This window comes from Dendronephthya gigantea, unplaced genomic scaffold (genome assembly GCF_004324835.1).
Source record: "Dendronephthya gigantea isolate DGI-Jeju-01 unplaced genomic scaffold, DenGig_1.0 000338F, whole genome shotgun sequence".
In the NCBI taxonomy this organism is placed as follows: domain Eukaryota; kingdom Metazoa; phylum Cnidaria; class Anthozoa; order Malacalcyonacea; family Nephtheidae; genus Dendronephthya; species Dendronephthya gigantea.
The window spans coordinates 27,159-41,904 of NW_021163348.1; the positions used below are offsets into that span (position 1 = coordinate 27,159).

At 38.5% G+C, this 14,746-nt stretch overlaps 4 protein-coding genes across 5 annotated transcripts; 2 read left to right on the plus strand and 2 right to left on the minus strand.

Moving 5' to 3' along the window:
* The first annotated feature begins 54 nt into the window (after positions 1-54).
* LOC114542135 (zinc finger FYVE domain-containing protein 1-like) lies at positions 55-3,614 on the plus strand. Its single transcript, XM_028561881.1, has 10 exons — positions 55-244; positions 513-1,032; positions 1,157-1,368; positions 1,490-1,587; positions 1,674-1,782; positions 1,857-1,954; positions 2,036-2,153; positions 2,459-2,623; positions 2,784-3,004; positions 3,181-3,614. The coding sequence occupies exons 1-10, from the start codon at positions 116-118 to the stop codon at positions 3,530-3,532; spliced, it is 2,022 nt and encodes a 673-aa protein (XP_028417682.1). The 5' UTR covers positions 55-115; the 3' UTR covers positions 3,533-3,614.
* A 758-nt stretch (positions 3,615-4,372) lies between these two features.
* Positions 4,373-5,909, plus strand: LOC114542139. The gene has a single exon (XM_028561886.1). It carries the CDS (start codon positions 4,804-4,806, stop codon positions 5,812-5,814), a length of 1,011 nt encoding a protein of 336 aa, XP_028417687.1. The 5' UTR covers positions 4,373-4,803; the 3' UTR covers positions 5,815-5,909.
* LOC114542141 (tachykinin-like peptides receptor 99D) lies at positions 5,725-8,445 on the minus strand. Its single transcript, XM_028561887.1, has one exon. It carries the CDS (start codon positions 8,065-8,067, stop codon positions 6,880-6,882), a length of 1,188 nt encoding a protein of 395 aa, XP_028417688.1. The 5' UTR covers positions 8,068-8,445; the 3' UTR covers positions 5,725-6,879.
* Positions 8,446-8,600: 155 nt separating this feature from the next.
* Positions 8,601-14,553, minus strand: LOC114542137 (poly(A) polymerase type 3-like). 2 transcript variants are annotated; one of them, XM_028561884.1, is made up of 23 exons: positions 14,438-14,553; positions 14,282-14,357; positions 14,095-14,174; positions 13,526-13,592; positions 13,372-13,453; positions 13,123-13,232; positions 12,997-13,050; positions 12,810-12,921; positions 12,617-12,706; positions 12,386-12,524; positions 12,205-12,280; positions 11,982-12,102; positions 11,790-11,874; positions 11,551-11,604; positions 11,112-11,275; positions 10,964-11,014; positions 10,819-10,888; positions 10,596-10,665; positions 10,407-10,500; positions 10,128-10,186; positions 9,946-10,008; positions 9,817-9,873; positions 8,601-9,566 (listed from the first exon to the last, which is right to left on the minus strand). In XM_028561884.1, exons 1-23 carry the CDS (start codon positions 14,464-14,466, stop codon positions 9,546-9,548), a joined length of 1,824 nt encoding a protein of 607 aa, XP_028417685.1. In that variant the 5' UTR covers positions 14,467-14,553; the 3' UTR covers positions 8,601-9,545. The 2 variants fall into 2 exon arrangements, with proteins under 2 accessions (XP_028417685.1, XP_028417684.1); XM_028561883.1 differs by having other exon boundaries at positions 8,602-9,570.
* Positions 14,554-14,746: the final 193 nt, after the last annotated feature.

The window sequence follows — 14,746 nt, forward strand, 5'->3', positions numbered from 1 at the left end:
GCTGACATTGCATTTCCCCTCTCGCTGATTGTGCTTGGGTTTTGTTTTGATGACGCAAAGGTAAGAAGGAAGGGGGAATGCCCAGTCGAAGACCCAAAGAAATTGAAGCGATTCCATGGATTTACTAAACGAAAACCGGAAAAAAATGATAGAAGAGAAGCCGGAGAAGTCTACGATGCACGATGACACACATGGCAGGAAACGGGGGGTGTTATTGATTGATATTCATCAAGAAAAAATACAGGTTTGTTGAAATAATTGACGAAGTTTTAGTTTTGTTGTTGTTATGAAGGGTCGTAGGGTTGAGATTATAGAGGAAGAAATCTTCGTATGATATATGACGCAAAGGGACGCAAAGTATTATAATCAAGTACCAGTCTATCACACAACTCTTTTTTATCATATTTTCCATTCAAAGTTGACTTATGATGTACCAATATCATTCCCAGTTACTGTTTTATTGATGGTTGATATTGTTGTCATTTTCAGCTTGAGTCTGGTTATATTAATAGGTTGAAGACAAGGAAGATTTTGCAAGAAAGCTTGTCTGTTCAGAAGATGAGAACTTGAAAGTTGTCTCCATCTTTGGCAATACTGGTGACGGCAAGTCATACACATTGAACCATACGTTCTTCAGTGGCCAAGAAGTGTTCTCAACTTCAGCATCTCAAACCTCATGTACTGTAGGCATCTGGGCTGCATATGATGAGAAAAATCACTTGTTGATTGTTGACACAGAGGGCCTGCTAAGCACATCTAATAATTCTAACCAACGCAAGAGACTTCTGATGAAAATACTTGCAATATCAGATGTTATCATATATCGCACAAAAGCTGAGAGGTTGCATTCAGACATGTTTAGTTTCCTCGGTGATGCATCGAAAGCATATTTGAGGCATTTTTCACCTGAGCTAAAGGCTGCCATTGAACGCAGTCAGTTGAACTTACCCATATGTCTGCTTGGACCAGCTGTGGTCATATTTCATGAAACTCACCATACTGAAATTCTTGGAACTCAAAGCAATGACTTAGGTAATGCAATAATGTCAAAGTCAAAATTAACTATATTGGATAGTTAGTCTTTGGCAGTTGGCTATTTTGTAGGTCTTAACTATACATACAAGGTTCATATATTATTTACTTCCTATGTTACCAGGCGAAACAAAATCTGCCGATGAATTACTGAAACAAAGGTTTGCAGCTGTTAAACAAGATCCACAGGCATTCAGTTCAATAAAATATGTGGGGACAAAGACATTGAATCACAGCACAGATTTTCAAGCACTGTTTAAGACGGTGATTGAACTTACTAATGACTTGTCAGTACGTTCTCGAAGACCACTTGGAGTCATATATGATGTATTGAATGTAAGATAATGAAATATTACTAAGACACTTGCTTTTTACTTTGTCTAACAGACATTTACCAGAAGTGTACTTTAACCTAATAAGAATCAATATTATGGTATATTCCATTTTGAATCTGTAGCATCTCAATGAAAAGTTCAAAGGTGAAATTGAAAACGTTGTTCCAGACACATTTCCAGATTCTTATTTCACTTGCCTGACTATCTGCCAATGCTGCAGGTACAGTGACCTTTCAATCAATTTGTCTGTAAACTATGTAATTATTTGCCAGTTAATCAAAAAGTGGCATGTTGTTAATTTCTTAGTACAAGATGCGAGGGAACAATGAACCACGGTCGAGACGGAACTGCTCATAAGTCAGAGAAAAGCTGCCACTACATGACACAGTTTGATAATCGATATTTTACATGCAATGTATGTATGAATCATCTTCAAAATGTGTCAGTGCATACCTTAGTAAGAACTCTTTCTTTACAACCAATAAATAGGCATGTTATCAACGAGGAAAGAACAATATTGTGACAGAGAAAACGTATGCAGATGGTGATGGTTCATTGAAAGGCTTGGCCAATTACGCATGGTCAGGGTAGGTTGATAGTCCAGGAAAGGCCACTAAAAACCTTTACAATTTTTGCTGAGAAACTTCCACTTCATCATTATTTTCAAGGTACGTTCTCGAGTGTCCAGAATGTGGTGTCATTTACAGAAGTCGCCAATACTGGTATGGAAATACTGAACCAGAGAAAACGGTTGTTAGAACTCACTTGAAACACGTTTGGCAAGGTGTAAGTGAAGTTTGTAAAAATGATACCGATATGTGAGGGGGAGAGGGGACGAACGAGCCAGGCAGAGCAGACAAAATTAGAAAGTCACTGACAAGTTTATAGCCGCTATAATTACCCGAGATATTGATACATCAAATTCAGAGAAAAAAGAAATTGAGTGGAACCATCTGTGGGTCGCCCTATCTTCTCTGCATTCCATCTTCAGCTCTGTCTCCATGTTCATGCTCTACCATTCACTGAAAGCAACTAAGATCGCAGGGTTTGCGCGCCTCAGCCGATGTTAAATTACTGTATTTCGCGTTTAGGAACATTATGGAGACGTGAATCACACAGGACGTCGTGTGTTGGACGGCCTAAATTTTGTCAAGCGGACGGTAGATGTTGTCAGTGAAGTACCATCGAGATATATCAAAGATTTACTGTCCGACGCAATTGCACCTGGTTATTGGGTGTCCAATAATGAAATCAAGGTGTGTCCATATCATATGGATTATGTGATTTATCTTGTAATAAGATTAGATAAGAAAAACCTGTCTGGTATGGAAAACAGACATAAAATCAACGTTCAAAGATTCGACGCTAAAATCATGATGGGGCTTTTAATTAGAATGAAATGCGTCTCTCCCTTAGGAGTGTTATGGTTGCAAACACATCTTTGAAAGTTCCGAGGCGAAGCACCACTGTCGTGCCTGCGGTCAGGGTTTCTGTCATGACTGTTCCGATTTCGTCATGCCCGTGCCTGACAGAGGCTGGGGCCCTGGTCCGGTAAAAGTTTGCAAGACCTGCTTTCTGCAAAGCGAGACGAAATCAGAAGATGACGAGATTTTCGAAGGAGAACTCGTTGACACAAGGTGATAAATCCAATATTACAATTCACAAAGGAAACAAGATGTACATTCTGGAGCTGGGGGGGGGAGCAATGTACATTCTGGAGCTGGGGGGGGAGCAATAATCTCTGGCTGTATGAGGGTGTCAGCCTTTACATCCAGCGATAAATTACTTGAAGTATAAGTATCTTTCTTTATAGCGCCTTAAGTGAAGCTCTTGATGAGGACGACCAACATTCAGGCAAGGACGACCTGCGTGCCCGCAAGGTGGGAGAGGTGTTGCACAGCTCCGTGAGTAAACTAGCACAAGTCGTGGACCTTCCAAGGACACTTATTAACGACGTCGCACGTCCATCCTACTGGGTAGCGGATGCCGATATTGTGACATGCGCATGTTGCGATTACAAGTTTCGTATTGTGGACTCGAAACATCATTGCCGCGCCTGTGGTCAAGGTGTCTGCGGTAGATGTTCTACAAAGATGCAAGCGGTTCCCGTAAGAGGCTGGGACCACCCTGTGAGGGTGTGTGACTCGTGTCTTGAAGACAAGTGAAAAGATGATGCACAACACGAACCACTTGGATGTTAAATATACTATCCAAAAAGAAATGGTGATATCCATACGTACCCAAAACGATTCTCCATACATCCCCAAAATGACAGCGCTCAGGGTACACCCATACTCACTCGAAAAGGCTTACGGCCAGTAACAGAAATGACCTGTAAATAAACATATATACTGAGCATATTGTGTTTGCCATAATGAACTAAAATTATGTGATAAATAATAAAGGTTACAGGCTATGAATGATTAATAAGTTTTAAATAGGATGGTAATTGTATCTAGCTAATAAGATTCACTTGATTATCAACGAAAGTAATATTTTTCAATGTAAAAATTTTTCAAGCGTGTAGAAATTACAATTGTTTGAGATATTAATACGAAAATCAACAAGATTTCGCTGTTTACACAACGAAAAACTCATTTTTCTATTTCTAAGCGAGTATGAATTAATTATTAGTTTAAATTCAATAAATGTATAAAGATAAGTTAGATAAGGTTCCATAGCCACAGATAGCCATTTGATTAATATCGACCCAGCAGTGTTTTTTTCAATTTTTCTCGCGGTACATTGCCTAAAAATATCACTGTTCATTGCGCTCTGTTCACAGCGAGTTTTTTAATTACGACCCGAAAAATTTAATTACTTGTTATCGTAAGAATTTTGCAATTTATAAAGCCATTTTTTTTAGACACAGACGGTGCAGGGTTTTCGGATACAATTATAAATATTGATGATCGTCACGGCGGCGAATGGCGTGAAGATCTACTCTGCATAACACAACATTTAATTTCTTCGCTACTGGGTTTCAAACCACCGGACCAGCTGTTCATATACACTCGACAAAGTTGTCATATCACGTGCCGTAATTGAGGATTTATTTCAGCTTTGTTGAAACGAACGCATGTGTTCGTGGAGATAACGTTGAACGTCAAAGATCTCAAAGATTGCATCGTATCTATACGCGATCGAACTCAACTGAAAAGATCATTTCTTTATGGTTACGGATACATTGTGAAATGATTGTCATGGTTTTGGAGTAAAGCAGTGGAAAACACAGTAGTCTCGCGTTGACAATTCACCTAGTATTGTGACAGTTTCATTGACAGACTTTGGAACAACTCTTAGGATCTGCATGTAGCACGGTAGGAAACAAAGAGATTTTCTTCGTTTTTCTTAAAAGGGATTTTCATTCCTGTGGAAAAGCGTTTAGCAAACATCCTGAATAACTCGGCATTGCTCGTTGTTCTAAGATCTTCAGATGGCTATAGAAGATGCACCACCAGAGCCCAACCCGAATTGGGACGGCACAGCTCAGGATGAGCTAGGTTGGCTTTTTCCAGCACATGTCTACCTGTTCGCGGTTTCCTTCATCATCCTGGGCATGATCACCATCCTCGCTCTCGTGTTCAAACGAAACTCCAGGGAGAGCAAGCATTTTGTCAAAATTATCATGTTAAGTGCGATCATATTGCTGTCCATCTCGCGTGCAGTGTTGCTGTTCGTAATTCTGTATATGTCCGGAGGGAACTCCACAATTTGGTGGATCTTCGCTTGCGTGTTGATCGAAGGGCTCGGCTCCACGTCTCTAACAGCCTCGTTGGCAATACTGCTCTACATCACCTCGATCTTAACTCGAATCACAGGGAAATGCCGTCAGCGGCAATTGGGGCTCGTTGCATTCGTCGTAACCGTTGTGAACTTCGTGTTCTTTATAACCTCAGACTTTGTGACCCTGGTTTCGGGGGATAAGGGCAAGATCATGCTAACGGTTTGTCAAACAACATTTGCCTGTTGGGGGTTGATTGTCTCTGGAGGGTTTGCAACATTGACTTACAAACTTCGCAAGAACGCCAACGCAACCTTTGAACAAGCAAAATTTGACCGTGGCATGAAAGTTGAAGGAAAGAAACTAAAGAGACTCAGTCTACTCATTGGAGCTCTTTCTGCAACATCGGCAGTATTTTTTGTCCTGAAGATATATGAAGCAGTAAGCGGCATAACAACAAGCGAGAAATATTCTGACACCTGGTCCTGGTGGGTTTTAAAAACAGTTTTAAGAACACTGGAGATCATAAACGCCGTTGTCTTGTTGCTGGTCTTCAAAAGAAGTTCCGGCAAGATTCGAGAAGGTGGAAAATCGAATGGAACTGTGTCAGCAATGGAAAAACCGACACTGGGGAGCATCTCCATGAAAACAATCACAGACATCGAAGAAACGGAGAAATGTATGTCGAAGAAAAAGCTGTTTTCACGAGAGAACAATGCATGAAAATTGGATTAGTCGGACGACATCGCTTCGTGCATGCAAAAACAATGTATATGAAATATTGAATAAATCTCTTCGTTTAAATATATATGGTTTAGTATAGGTTTAAATAGTAAGATGATTTTTCATAGCTTATTGTAATTGATCTTATGTTTATTCTAAATAAAAGTAAGATATTATTGTCTATGTCTATGGCTGGCTCCACTTCAATTGTAAAACATCTGGTAACGCATAAAGACAAATTAGTCAAGTACGTATTACTATATTCTTGACTAGAAATACGTTATGCCTAGATATCACAAAAGAATACTCCAGCAATGCATAACTGACAAAGCGCATGCATGCAATATTGTTCGATGACTTCGGTGTCCTGACAGTGCTCGCGCATACTTGCAAGCAAGTCACAAATTTACGTGCATGTTTAATTAATATCTTATAAATTACTTAAATATAATAGAAACAGATAATATGTCATAAAACTTCGCTGTTCTCATGCACTTGCTTCGCATTTTCCCCTATTTTTTCGTTCGTAGCTATGTCCACGCTAGAAATAAGTCGAAATGTTATAACTTATAATATATGCATGAATGAATGATAGAATCTAGCATTGAATTAAACCTTTGGCTTTGTCAGTAACTTGTTAGTGAGGTCAGGCAACATTTCTTGAAAAAGAAGAAAATCATATGCACAAACTTTACTGATCTGCTTCAAGGAACAACACATGTTGTCATACAAACTTAAAATGTAATTTTTCTGTCAAAACGCCCACAGAACTCAAGAAAGTGGTTTTGTTCGTATTGTCAGCGAAATAAAGAGACTAGTACACATTATTTCAGGCTTGTTTACACAGGCTTATGCTGTATTTGCAATTCAAATAAACTTGTATCAGTATTAACATTATCTTAATTGAATAACGTCTGCTGATTGAAACAGACGGTCACCGTATGTCTACTTTAAAGAAAATTGAAATGAACAGCTCTCCACGAACTAATTTTAGAGATAAATAATATAATAACGTCGTCTTCTCTGAAACTGCAAAGGAAATATTACAACAAGTGTTGATTTGCATCATAATTTATGATCTGGAACTGCATTGCCATCGGGTAATTCTTGGAATGCCACCAACTCGTTCTCGACAATTGTCACAGGATTTTCAAGCTTGCTAAAGCTGGAATCCCAGTCTATGCGCACCGTGCTAGTATCAGGAGTTGACGATGTCAGGTTAGCATTACTTCCAGTATAAAAGACAAAGCTAAATCGATTACAGCAGCACGAACAACACACTGCTTGGCTTCCTGACGAACAACAAATAAACCTGATTATCTTTAATCCGGATTCCTTAAATCCATCGCGGAAAGGCTTCGACATAAATCCAAATAGGATAGGATTAACGACAGCATTTGAGAACGCCAACATGTTGACAGCCACGCGACGTGAGCTGATGGGATTCACATCCATAACCCCGGGCGCCGAGTCTAGAATCTCGACAATCTCAAATGGAGTCCATTGGATGACAAAGAATACTATAACAACCAATAACATTCGTAAAACCTCTTTTCTCATTCGCACCGTCAAGGATACGTCTCCAATTGAATTGACTTCTAAGCGATTCTCAAGTTCCATCAATTTCCTAGCTGATTTCCAGTACGTCACGCTGACCATAGCAAGCGGAAACAGGTACAGAAGAAGAAAGCAAGGAAGAAAGAAGAAAGGCGCCCGCGTTTTGTCCGTCGTGTGAAATTGAAAGCACACTGATTCGCCGTCCAGAGTTCGTTCCTCGCTCAAGTATACGTGGGGAATGATCAGAAACGCAGAAGCGAACCAAATGAAAGCAATAATTCTTGTTTTACGTTTCTTAAAGTCATCGTACTGAATGGGGTAGCAAATCGCAACGTATCTTTCTAAGCTTATTGCTGTCAGAGTTAATATCGAAGCGGCATAGAAGAAATATAAGGACGTCCTTTGTATCTTACAACCATAATCTCCGAGCACATACGTAGCAGAGAATGTTGCCACCGCTTCGAGCGGTGTTAATAACGCTAATAATAAGTCTGCAATCACGAGATTTGTTAAGAAAGCGTGTGTTAAGGTTCGAAGTTCCGGCTTCATGCGAAGTATCCATAACGCTAACGCGTTTCCAAACACAGCCAGAATAAAGAGCACCACATACAGAATAAGCGCCAATATATGTGTCCACAATGGTAAACGATCTGGCGAAGTATCGTCCTCCGGTTTAACAGTTGTCAAATTGACCATACTGCGACAGAGCTTCAATTAACATTCACGGTGTATGTGTTGACTTCGATAAATGAAATACACCGTGTATCGACATATTAGGATCAAAAGATATTTCAATAATTATTACGCCTTTGGCACGACAATGCATACGTAAACATTCTTTTACTATAAACGATGTTGATTACCCATCATTACACTAAAATTCTTTGTCTTGTATGTGCGATTAACAACTTTTACGTAGCGACGACTTTCTTCAATTATTTCCTTGTTTGACACCAAGCTATTAAACAACTGCTGTCGTTAAATGATGGTTTTCACTTGAGGTGATGAAACTCGAACACCACATGTGGCGATGGTCGACCTCAACAGGTCAGCATTTTCAATAACATTCCAAACATTCCATGAGAGTTTCTGACGTATCGCCCTCCTTTACAGCGGAACACAAATTGCGTATGCAAATTCATCATTTTTAGCAAGACACTAAAGAAACAGTTCACATCACACAAAACACACTTCAAAATAACACAATTTATTTTTTCCAAAACTTTCCATAAAACACACAATACCATGGTGAATATAATCACCAAAACCTGTAAAAGACACCATCCATTACAAGTTAATATTCAATACAATATTAATTATGTATGCGACACCCCACAGTGTACGAACAATGTCTAGTCAAATCTTCTCCCTTCCTCTTCAAAGGATACTATTAATTAAAACATATATGCTTTTCCGTTAAACTCGTCTGTCGGTAGACAGAAATATCTAATGTGATCATAAGAAAAAGAATAGCGTCATATATAAAGCCCAGGGAGAATACGAACGCCACTATCTGCCAACTAGTTTGAGGATGAAAGAAGAAATGGAGGTTTCATAAGACCTCCCAAAAATCTGTTGCAATATGCACGAAGTTACTATGGAAACACTACGAAGGAATGACCACCTAAGGTTATCTATGCAGCCAATATCAGGCGAAAACACAAACGTGGAGAGAGAAACTACGAGTCTGTTATAGTCGTCGACCTTCAAGCGCTGACATACTGCAACTGCAACAATTTCAACTATACATATGAACTAAAACTATGAAACGTTGCCATGACGACCATCAACCGATGAAATGAATGAATGAATCCGAATCGACACTTCAACTATATCGAAGTGAGTTCTGTTCTCGGGAAAAGTTCTCATTCAATGATCAAAATGCAGGATTGTTGTGAGCTCAGTCAGTGAAATCCCTGGCTGCAGTCAAGGCCTCGCTGTGCGCAATGCTTATACGTCTATACATAATATAATACAGTTCATACTCGTATTTGTCTCAAAATGGGGAACACTCAATCTCAGGGTTTCATACTATCCTGTGAAGAAGCTGATATCCACATCCAAGGCTCCGCCACGCGGTGTTTGGGCCATGCAGAGACGAGACGAGAAGCGTTATTTCAAAGTCAACTTTATAGCTTCTTTTTTAGCTGCTACGACTTGATTCTGCGGCACTTCTATCCCCTCCGGTAACACGTCTACCTACATAACAGCAGTTACACCTTTTAATTTGACATTTTGAAATACCCTGAGGGAGAACGGGGGGGGGGGGGGGGGGTGTACAACGAAATCAGAGTAATCGCTTCAAATTCGGGCATACAGGTCGACAAATGACACGTGTGCATTGCGTGCATCCCCCCTGCTTCTCAGGTTGACCATACATAATCTTATAAAATGGTGAAACGTATTCTTTGTTGACTATTTTAAGTTTCATATCATAAATACGACCTGTTCTCCGGGTTTAAATTGCCTCTTTTTCTTAATTCCATCTTCTTCGGCAGATTCCTAGAAAATAAATACTGGAATCACAATACCATAAATTTTTTCAAAACATTGTAACTTTATTTATCAACATACATCCGTTGTGGACTCCCTTCGCCTCTTCACCCCAGCAATACTCGCCAATCCATTCTCATTAGCCTGCAAAAACCCGAAAGACGTCTCCTGTTAACAATGCAGATAAGAACATGCAGATATCCTACTCGGAACACGGAAAAATTCTGGTCCAGAATACCAATAACAAACTAGGTTAAAAGTACCTCCAAAATCTTCTCTTCTACACAGGAAGATCCGTTATCATCTTTCTTTTCTTCGATTTCTAAAGTACGAAATATTTCGGATTTATACACTTTTTAGACACCATAAACACCATCAAACAATATGAAAATTTAGCTTGACCTTCACGACAAACTGAAAATCGCAATTTGAGGTGACTTTCACTCATTCTCACCAGTTATCAACAAAAACTTATCATTTATCCACCAACAACAGTGACTCCGGTTTTCCGTGAATGTCAAGCTTCATTATTAGAAATTTACCCGTAGATTTCTGTTCATTGTGGACATCACGGCTAGTGTCCTCGCTATTTACAATGTCACTCTTCTTTTCCTCTGCGATCTTTTCTACACCGTTCTGAAGAAAGATAACGAATGATCGCCATCAAACATCATTGCTTCACGATACTTGATTCTATTAAACACCAACGCAAAGTATACAAAGCGACTTACATTCGGAAGAAGTGAACTTTTCTTTTTTAATCTTAAGATACTAGAAGGCAGGTAATCTGACAATTGTTTTCTGTGAAAAGACGAATTAAATATGTCACGTTTCAGCTATTAAAATGTATCTAAAAACACGGATAAAAAAAACACAAACTCGTGACATGAAACATTCATAATAAGGTCAGGGTCAAATTGATTTTGAACCGACTTCACTTTAGTGTTTACTAACTTTTTAACATATTTTACTTCTGTTTTCATTCCTTCTTTGAAAATTTCAATTGTCACAGCACGATTGTGAACTAATGAAAGGGGAAACATCAAATTAATAGCACAATATTTATACAAGGAAAATGCGAAATATCATCTGCGCTTACCGATATTTGTGAAATATTGAATGTCATAAGTTAGGTCGAGTGCGACGTTCTCTAAAAGCAGGAGAAGTCCATTTGTTTTGAGTCGTTTCACGTTTGACACAAATAATCATCGCCACAACAACAGTTTTTATATAAGACATTATTTTACCTGTTTTTTCAAACGACAATCCTATGAACCATCGACTGATACAACAATCTTTGTCAGGATTTAGTGGAGGGTAGTGTTTGGGATTGACATGAGCTAATTCTATGTATGGTTTATTTTCTAATTGATTGACCAGCAGTCTTACTTTCGATTCAACTAAACCAGTCCTGAAACAAATTAAACATGCTGTCATTTGTTCTTATGGCAAGGGGAATGACGGACAAGGGGAATGACGGGCAAGGGGAATGACGGGCAAGGGGAATGACGGGCAAGGGGATTGACGGACAAGGGGAATGACGGACAAGGGGAATGACGGACAAGGGGAATGACGGGCAAGAGGAATGACGTGCGAGCATTCAAAGGATCAACTTGCAATGCATGCATCTACTTCAGCACCTCGCTCTGTCTAATGCCAGGCAAATTTACTTGTTCACTTATTTACCATGCAATATGATCCTCTTCGTTGGCAGACAGCGCACTAAGAACAATATAATGTCTAAAAAAAAAGAAAAAAATATTACAACAAAAACACGAAAATCATCGCTAAATTGATGATCATGTCATTTAATTCAGTGCAAACCCCAACACCAAATTGGCTACTGTTCCTCGCAAAATCTTCGCTACACTTGCTTTATGAAGGTTCAAGTTGGGTGGATCATATTCACCAGTATATTTACTTACCTGTATTTGAGAAAAAAACTAGGAGGTGTGAAAAGTGCATGCCAATCAGCTTTTCCAAAATAAATATTCTGTACAGTCTTGAGTCCTGAGCAAAGAGAAATGTATTCATTAATTTGCTGGTCTGGAAAAGTTAATAACAAAACATGCTACAGTATGGCTGGTATTTTGGGATCTAGATATTTAATGTTCTACCTTCTTCAAATTCATCTTGCATAATTTTCTTGGTTGAGGCGGAGACGTTGTATGTGGAATTTTGTTGGGGATACGCTGGAGTGATGATTGGCATCAAGTGATAACCATCTGCTGGTGTTATCTAAAGTGTTCATCAGATCAGGAAATAGTTTTGCCAGTCAGTTTGGTTTCAAAGTTTAGTCTGGTAATTCAGCGGTTGGCCCATTTGATGATAAAAATTTACCTTTGGATTCCAGACAGGATAGCTTAGTTTATTCTCAGTGGACAATTCTTTTAATAAAACTGGATTTGGCCACTTCCTGTGTGGAGGAGAAGATAGTCTTGAAGAAATATACTATACAACTTGACAATGGCATTCGTTTGTTTCATAAAATGGTATATATCTAGCTAGGAATTGGACTGACCATTTTGAAAAAACTAAGAAAAACTTTTCTACAAGAGTTGATGCTGCAGCATTTGGATAAAGCTGGCAAGTTCTTGCAACCAACATGGCCCATGAAACACCACCAAGAAATCCAAGAACATTGGAATACACACCATGTTCTGAAATATCAATAAGAAGATAATCACACACAGGATTAAACAGGACTGACAGGATCATAAACAGGACTGACAGGATAACACAATGTACTCACTCTTGGCCCATAGTTTAATCACTCGAAGCGTGAGTTTGAACGACTCATGATTAGGGACTAATCGTAGAATTTCATCTGTGACTCTGCAACCTTAATATAATTTAAAAGCAAAAATTGTTAAGAGTTACCTTAATGTGTTACCTTACCTGTAAGCTAAATACAACAACAAATAGAAACTACCGAGGGCTCTTACCATTCAAACTTTTGACACATTTTTGATCTAAATTCTTCAGTAAGCTTTCATCAAGCAAATCAAGATTGTCTGGTACCTGGGCTAGAGCTAGTCTTGCAAATAACAAATCCATCTGTACAACAAAAAGATTCAAAATTCAATGCACCATCAAACATTGTTTTGCCAGAAAAAAGAGAAGGTCACATACTTCAATTCTACAAAATTCCATTTTAATCACAGGAACAAAAGCATCCTTGATTGCCTAAACATCAAAAATTGAACTTAGATTACAGTGTTTTAGAAGTTCACTTTTGGCTTAACACAAGAGGATTACCCGTAACTCTTTGACTTCTTCATTTCCTCTCAGGATTTCATAAAAACTACTGAAGAAATCCTCTCTGTTAATATGACGTGGGGCCACTAGCAATGTATCAATATCGGCTCCTAACAAATTAGAATGTTACATGTGCAACTGGTTAAATTAAGGTATGTTTTTCAAAGATTTACCCAAATAAATTGTCCTTGGAATCTATAATAGGTTGAAGAGTTGTTAATTTGGGCAAAAATGACCCAAATAAATTACCTTGAGTGTGAACACCCAGTCTGAAGGAACCAAATGTAAAGATTTTTCCTCCAACTTGGTCGATTAAATTTTCAGGAATATTCTAAAAACGTTAGTAGACAATACAGCACACATCAAGGATAGGATGTTCAGAAAAGGAAATAACAGAACTAACCTTCTCCAAACTTAGCTGTTTAATCCACTCTTTAACTATCGTATTCAGTTTGGCTAATACAACCATTCTGAAACAAGGAACAAAATGTTAAATGGGAGTGTTATGGATAATCCAGGATTTTGACAGGTAAGAAAGGAACAGGTTCACATTAACACATAGTACAGTGTATATATAGTGCATACGTAGAGTGTGTGTAGCCTGTATAGTGTGTATACTATGTTTTAGAAATTATATATTAATGACTGAAACATAACCAGTTGTAATACAGAAAAAGCTATACAAAATACTGATCCTTCAGCATGACTGGAGTTTGCAAGTTCTTATACCACACTATACCATGATATCTGCTAAAATCATCCCTTAACTATCATCAAAATCCAAGGAATTGGAGATTTCTTAATCTCTGATTTCATGGTATAGCAGGTTGCCAAAAAATGGTCAAACTAATCTGAGAATACATGCCAATAGCATAACCTTTGAACATTGTTAAATGTGACCTCTGGGTTGTATATATAAACCTCTCTAAAAACACATTTCACATTGTTCTGGCCAAGAGCCAATAGACAAACCTGTGCTGTAGTTCCTCTTCGCTCTCAAACACGCTATACTCTGTAAGAACATTTTTTATGTTCTCCGTATGTTGAACATCCTGCAAAATAACACCTTATTAATACAACTAAAAATAGATAGAGCGCTTTTTTTTCATTTTTAGCCCACCATTAAATACATTCATGGTTATTAACGCGTCAAAAATACCTCTGGTTTTGGTCCAGCGAGACTTATTGCCGAGGTGACACCAATAGGTTTACTATTTGCCGACGTCGTAGTTATCCTAAAATTGTTTTCAAAATTACGACTTAAAAGTACGCTTTATGCACGGTATATTCTTTTCAATCTAAGTAAAAAACATACGTTGACATCATGGCATGAAGTAGAACCATTAAAACCAACCAGGCCGTTATAAAAGACGGAGAAACCACTTGATTTTCGCCATATATTTACCCTACCAACATGGCGACTTCGTGCCAAAAAAGATTAGATCCAGTCTCCGGAAATACAGCGCATTGAATTTTGCGCAAAATCAATTTACGCACAAGAATAAATTGCGTGTGAGTTTCCAAATTAGGGCATATTCACTCTCAATTCAAGCTTGTTTCGAGAAGTTGTGCCTGAAATGAACATTTCAGAAAGAAAACGCGCTAGGCGTTATACAAACGGATA

Coding starts and splice junctions, on each gene's coding strand:
- LOC114542135 (XM_028561881.1), top strand. CDS start 116: ATGGATTTACTAAACGAAAACCGGAAAAAAATGATAGAAGAGAAGCCG. Junction 245..512: donor TTCATCAAGAAAAAATACAG/GTTTGTTGAAAT, acceptor TTATATTAATAG/GTTGAAGACAAGGAAGATTT. Junction 1,955..2,035: donor GCCAATTACGCATGGTCAGG/GTAGGTTGATAG, acceptor ATTATTTTCAAG/GTACGTTCTCGAGTGTCCAG.
- LOC114542139 (XM_028561886.1), top strand. CDS start 4,804: ATGGCTATAGAAGATGCACCACCAGAGCCCAACCCGAATTGGGACGGC.
- LOC114542141 (XM_028561887.1), bottom strand. CDS start 8,067: ATGGTCAATTTGACAACTGTTAAACCGGAGGACGATACTTCGCCAGAT.
- LOC114542137 (XM_028561883.1), bottom strand. CDS start 14,466: ATGGTTCTACTTCATGCCATGATGTCAAC. Junction 12,707..12,809: donor ATGTGTCAAAAGTTTGAATG/GTAAGAGCCCTC, acceptor AATTATATTAAG/GTTGCAGAGTCACAGATGAA. Junction 11,015..11,111: donor ATTGTCGTTTGAAAAAACAG/GTAAAATAATGT, acceptor TCCTGCTTTTAG/AGAACGTCGCACTCGACCTA.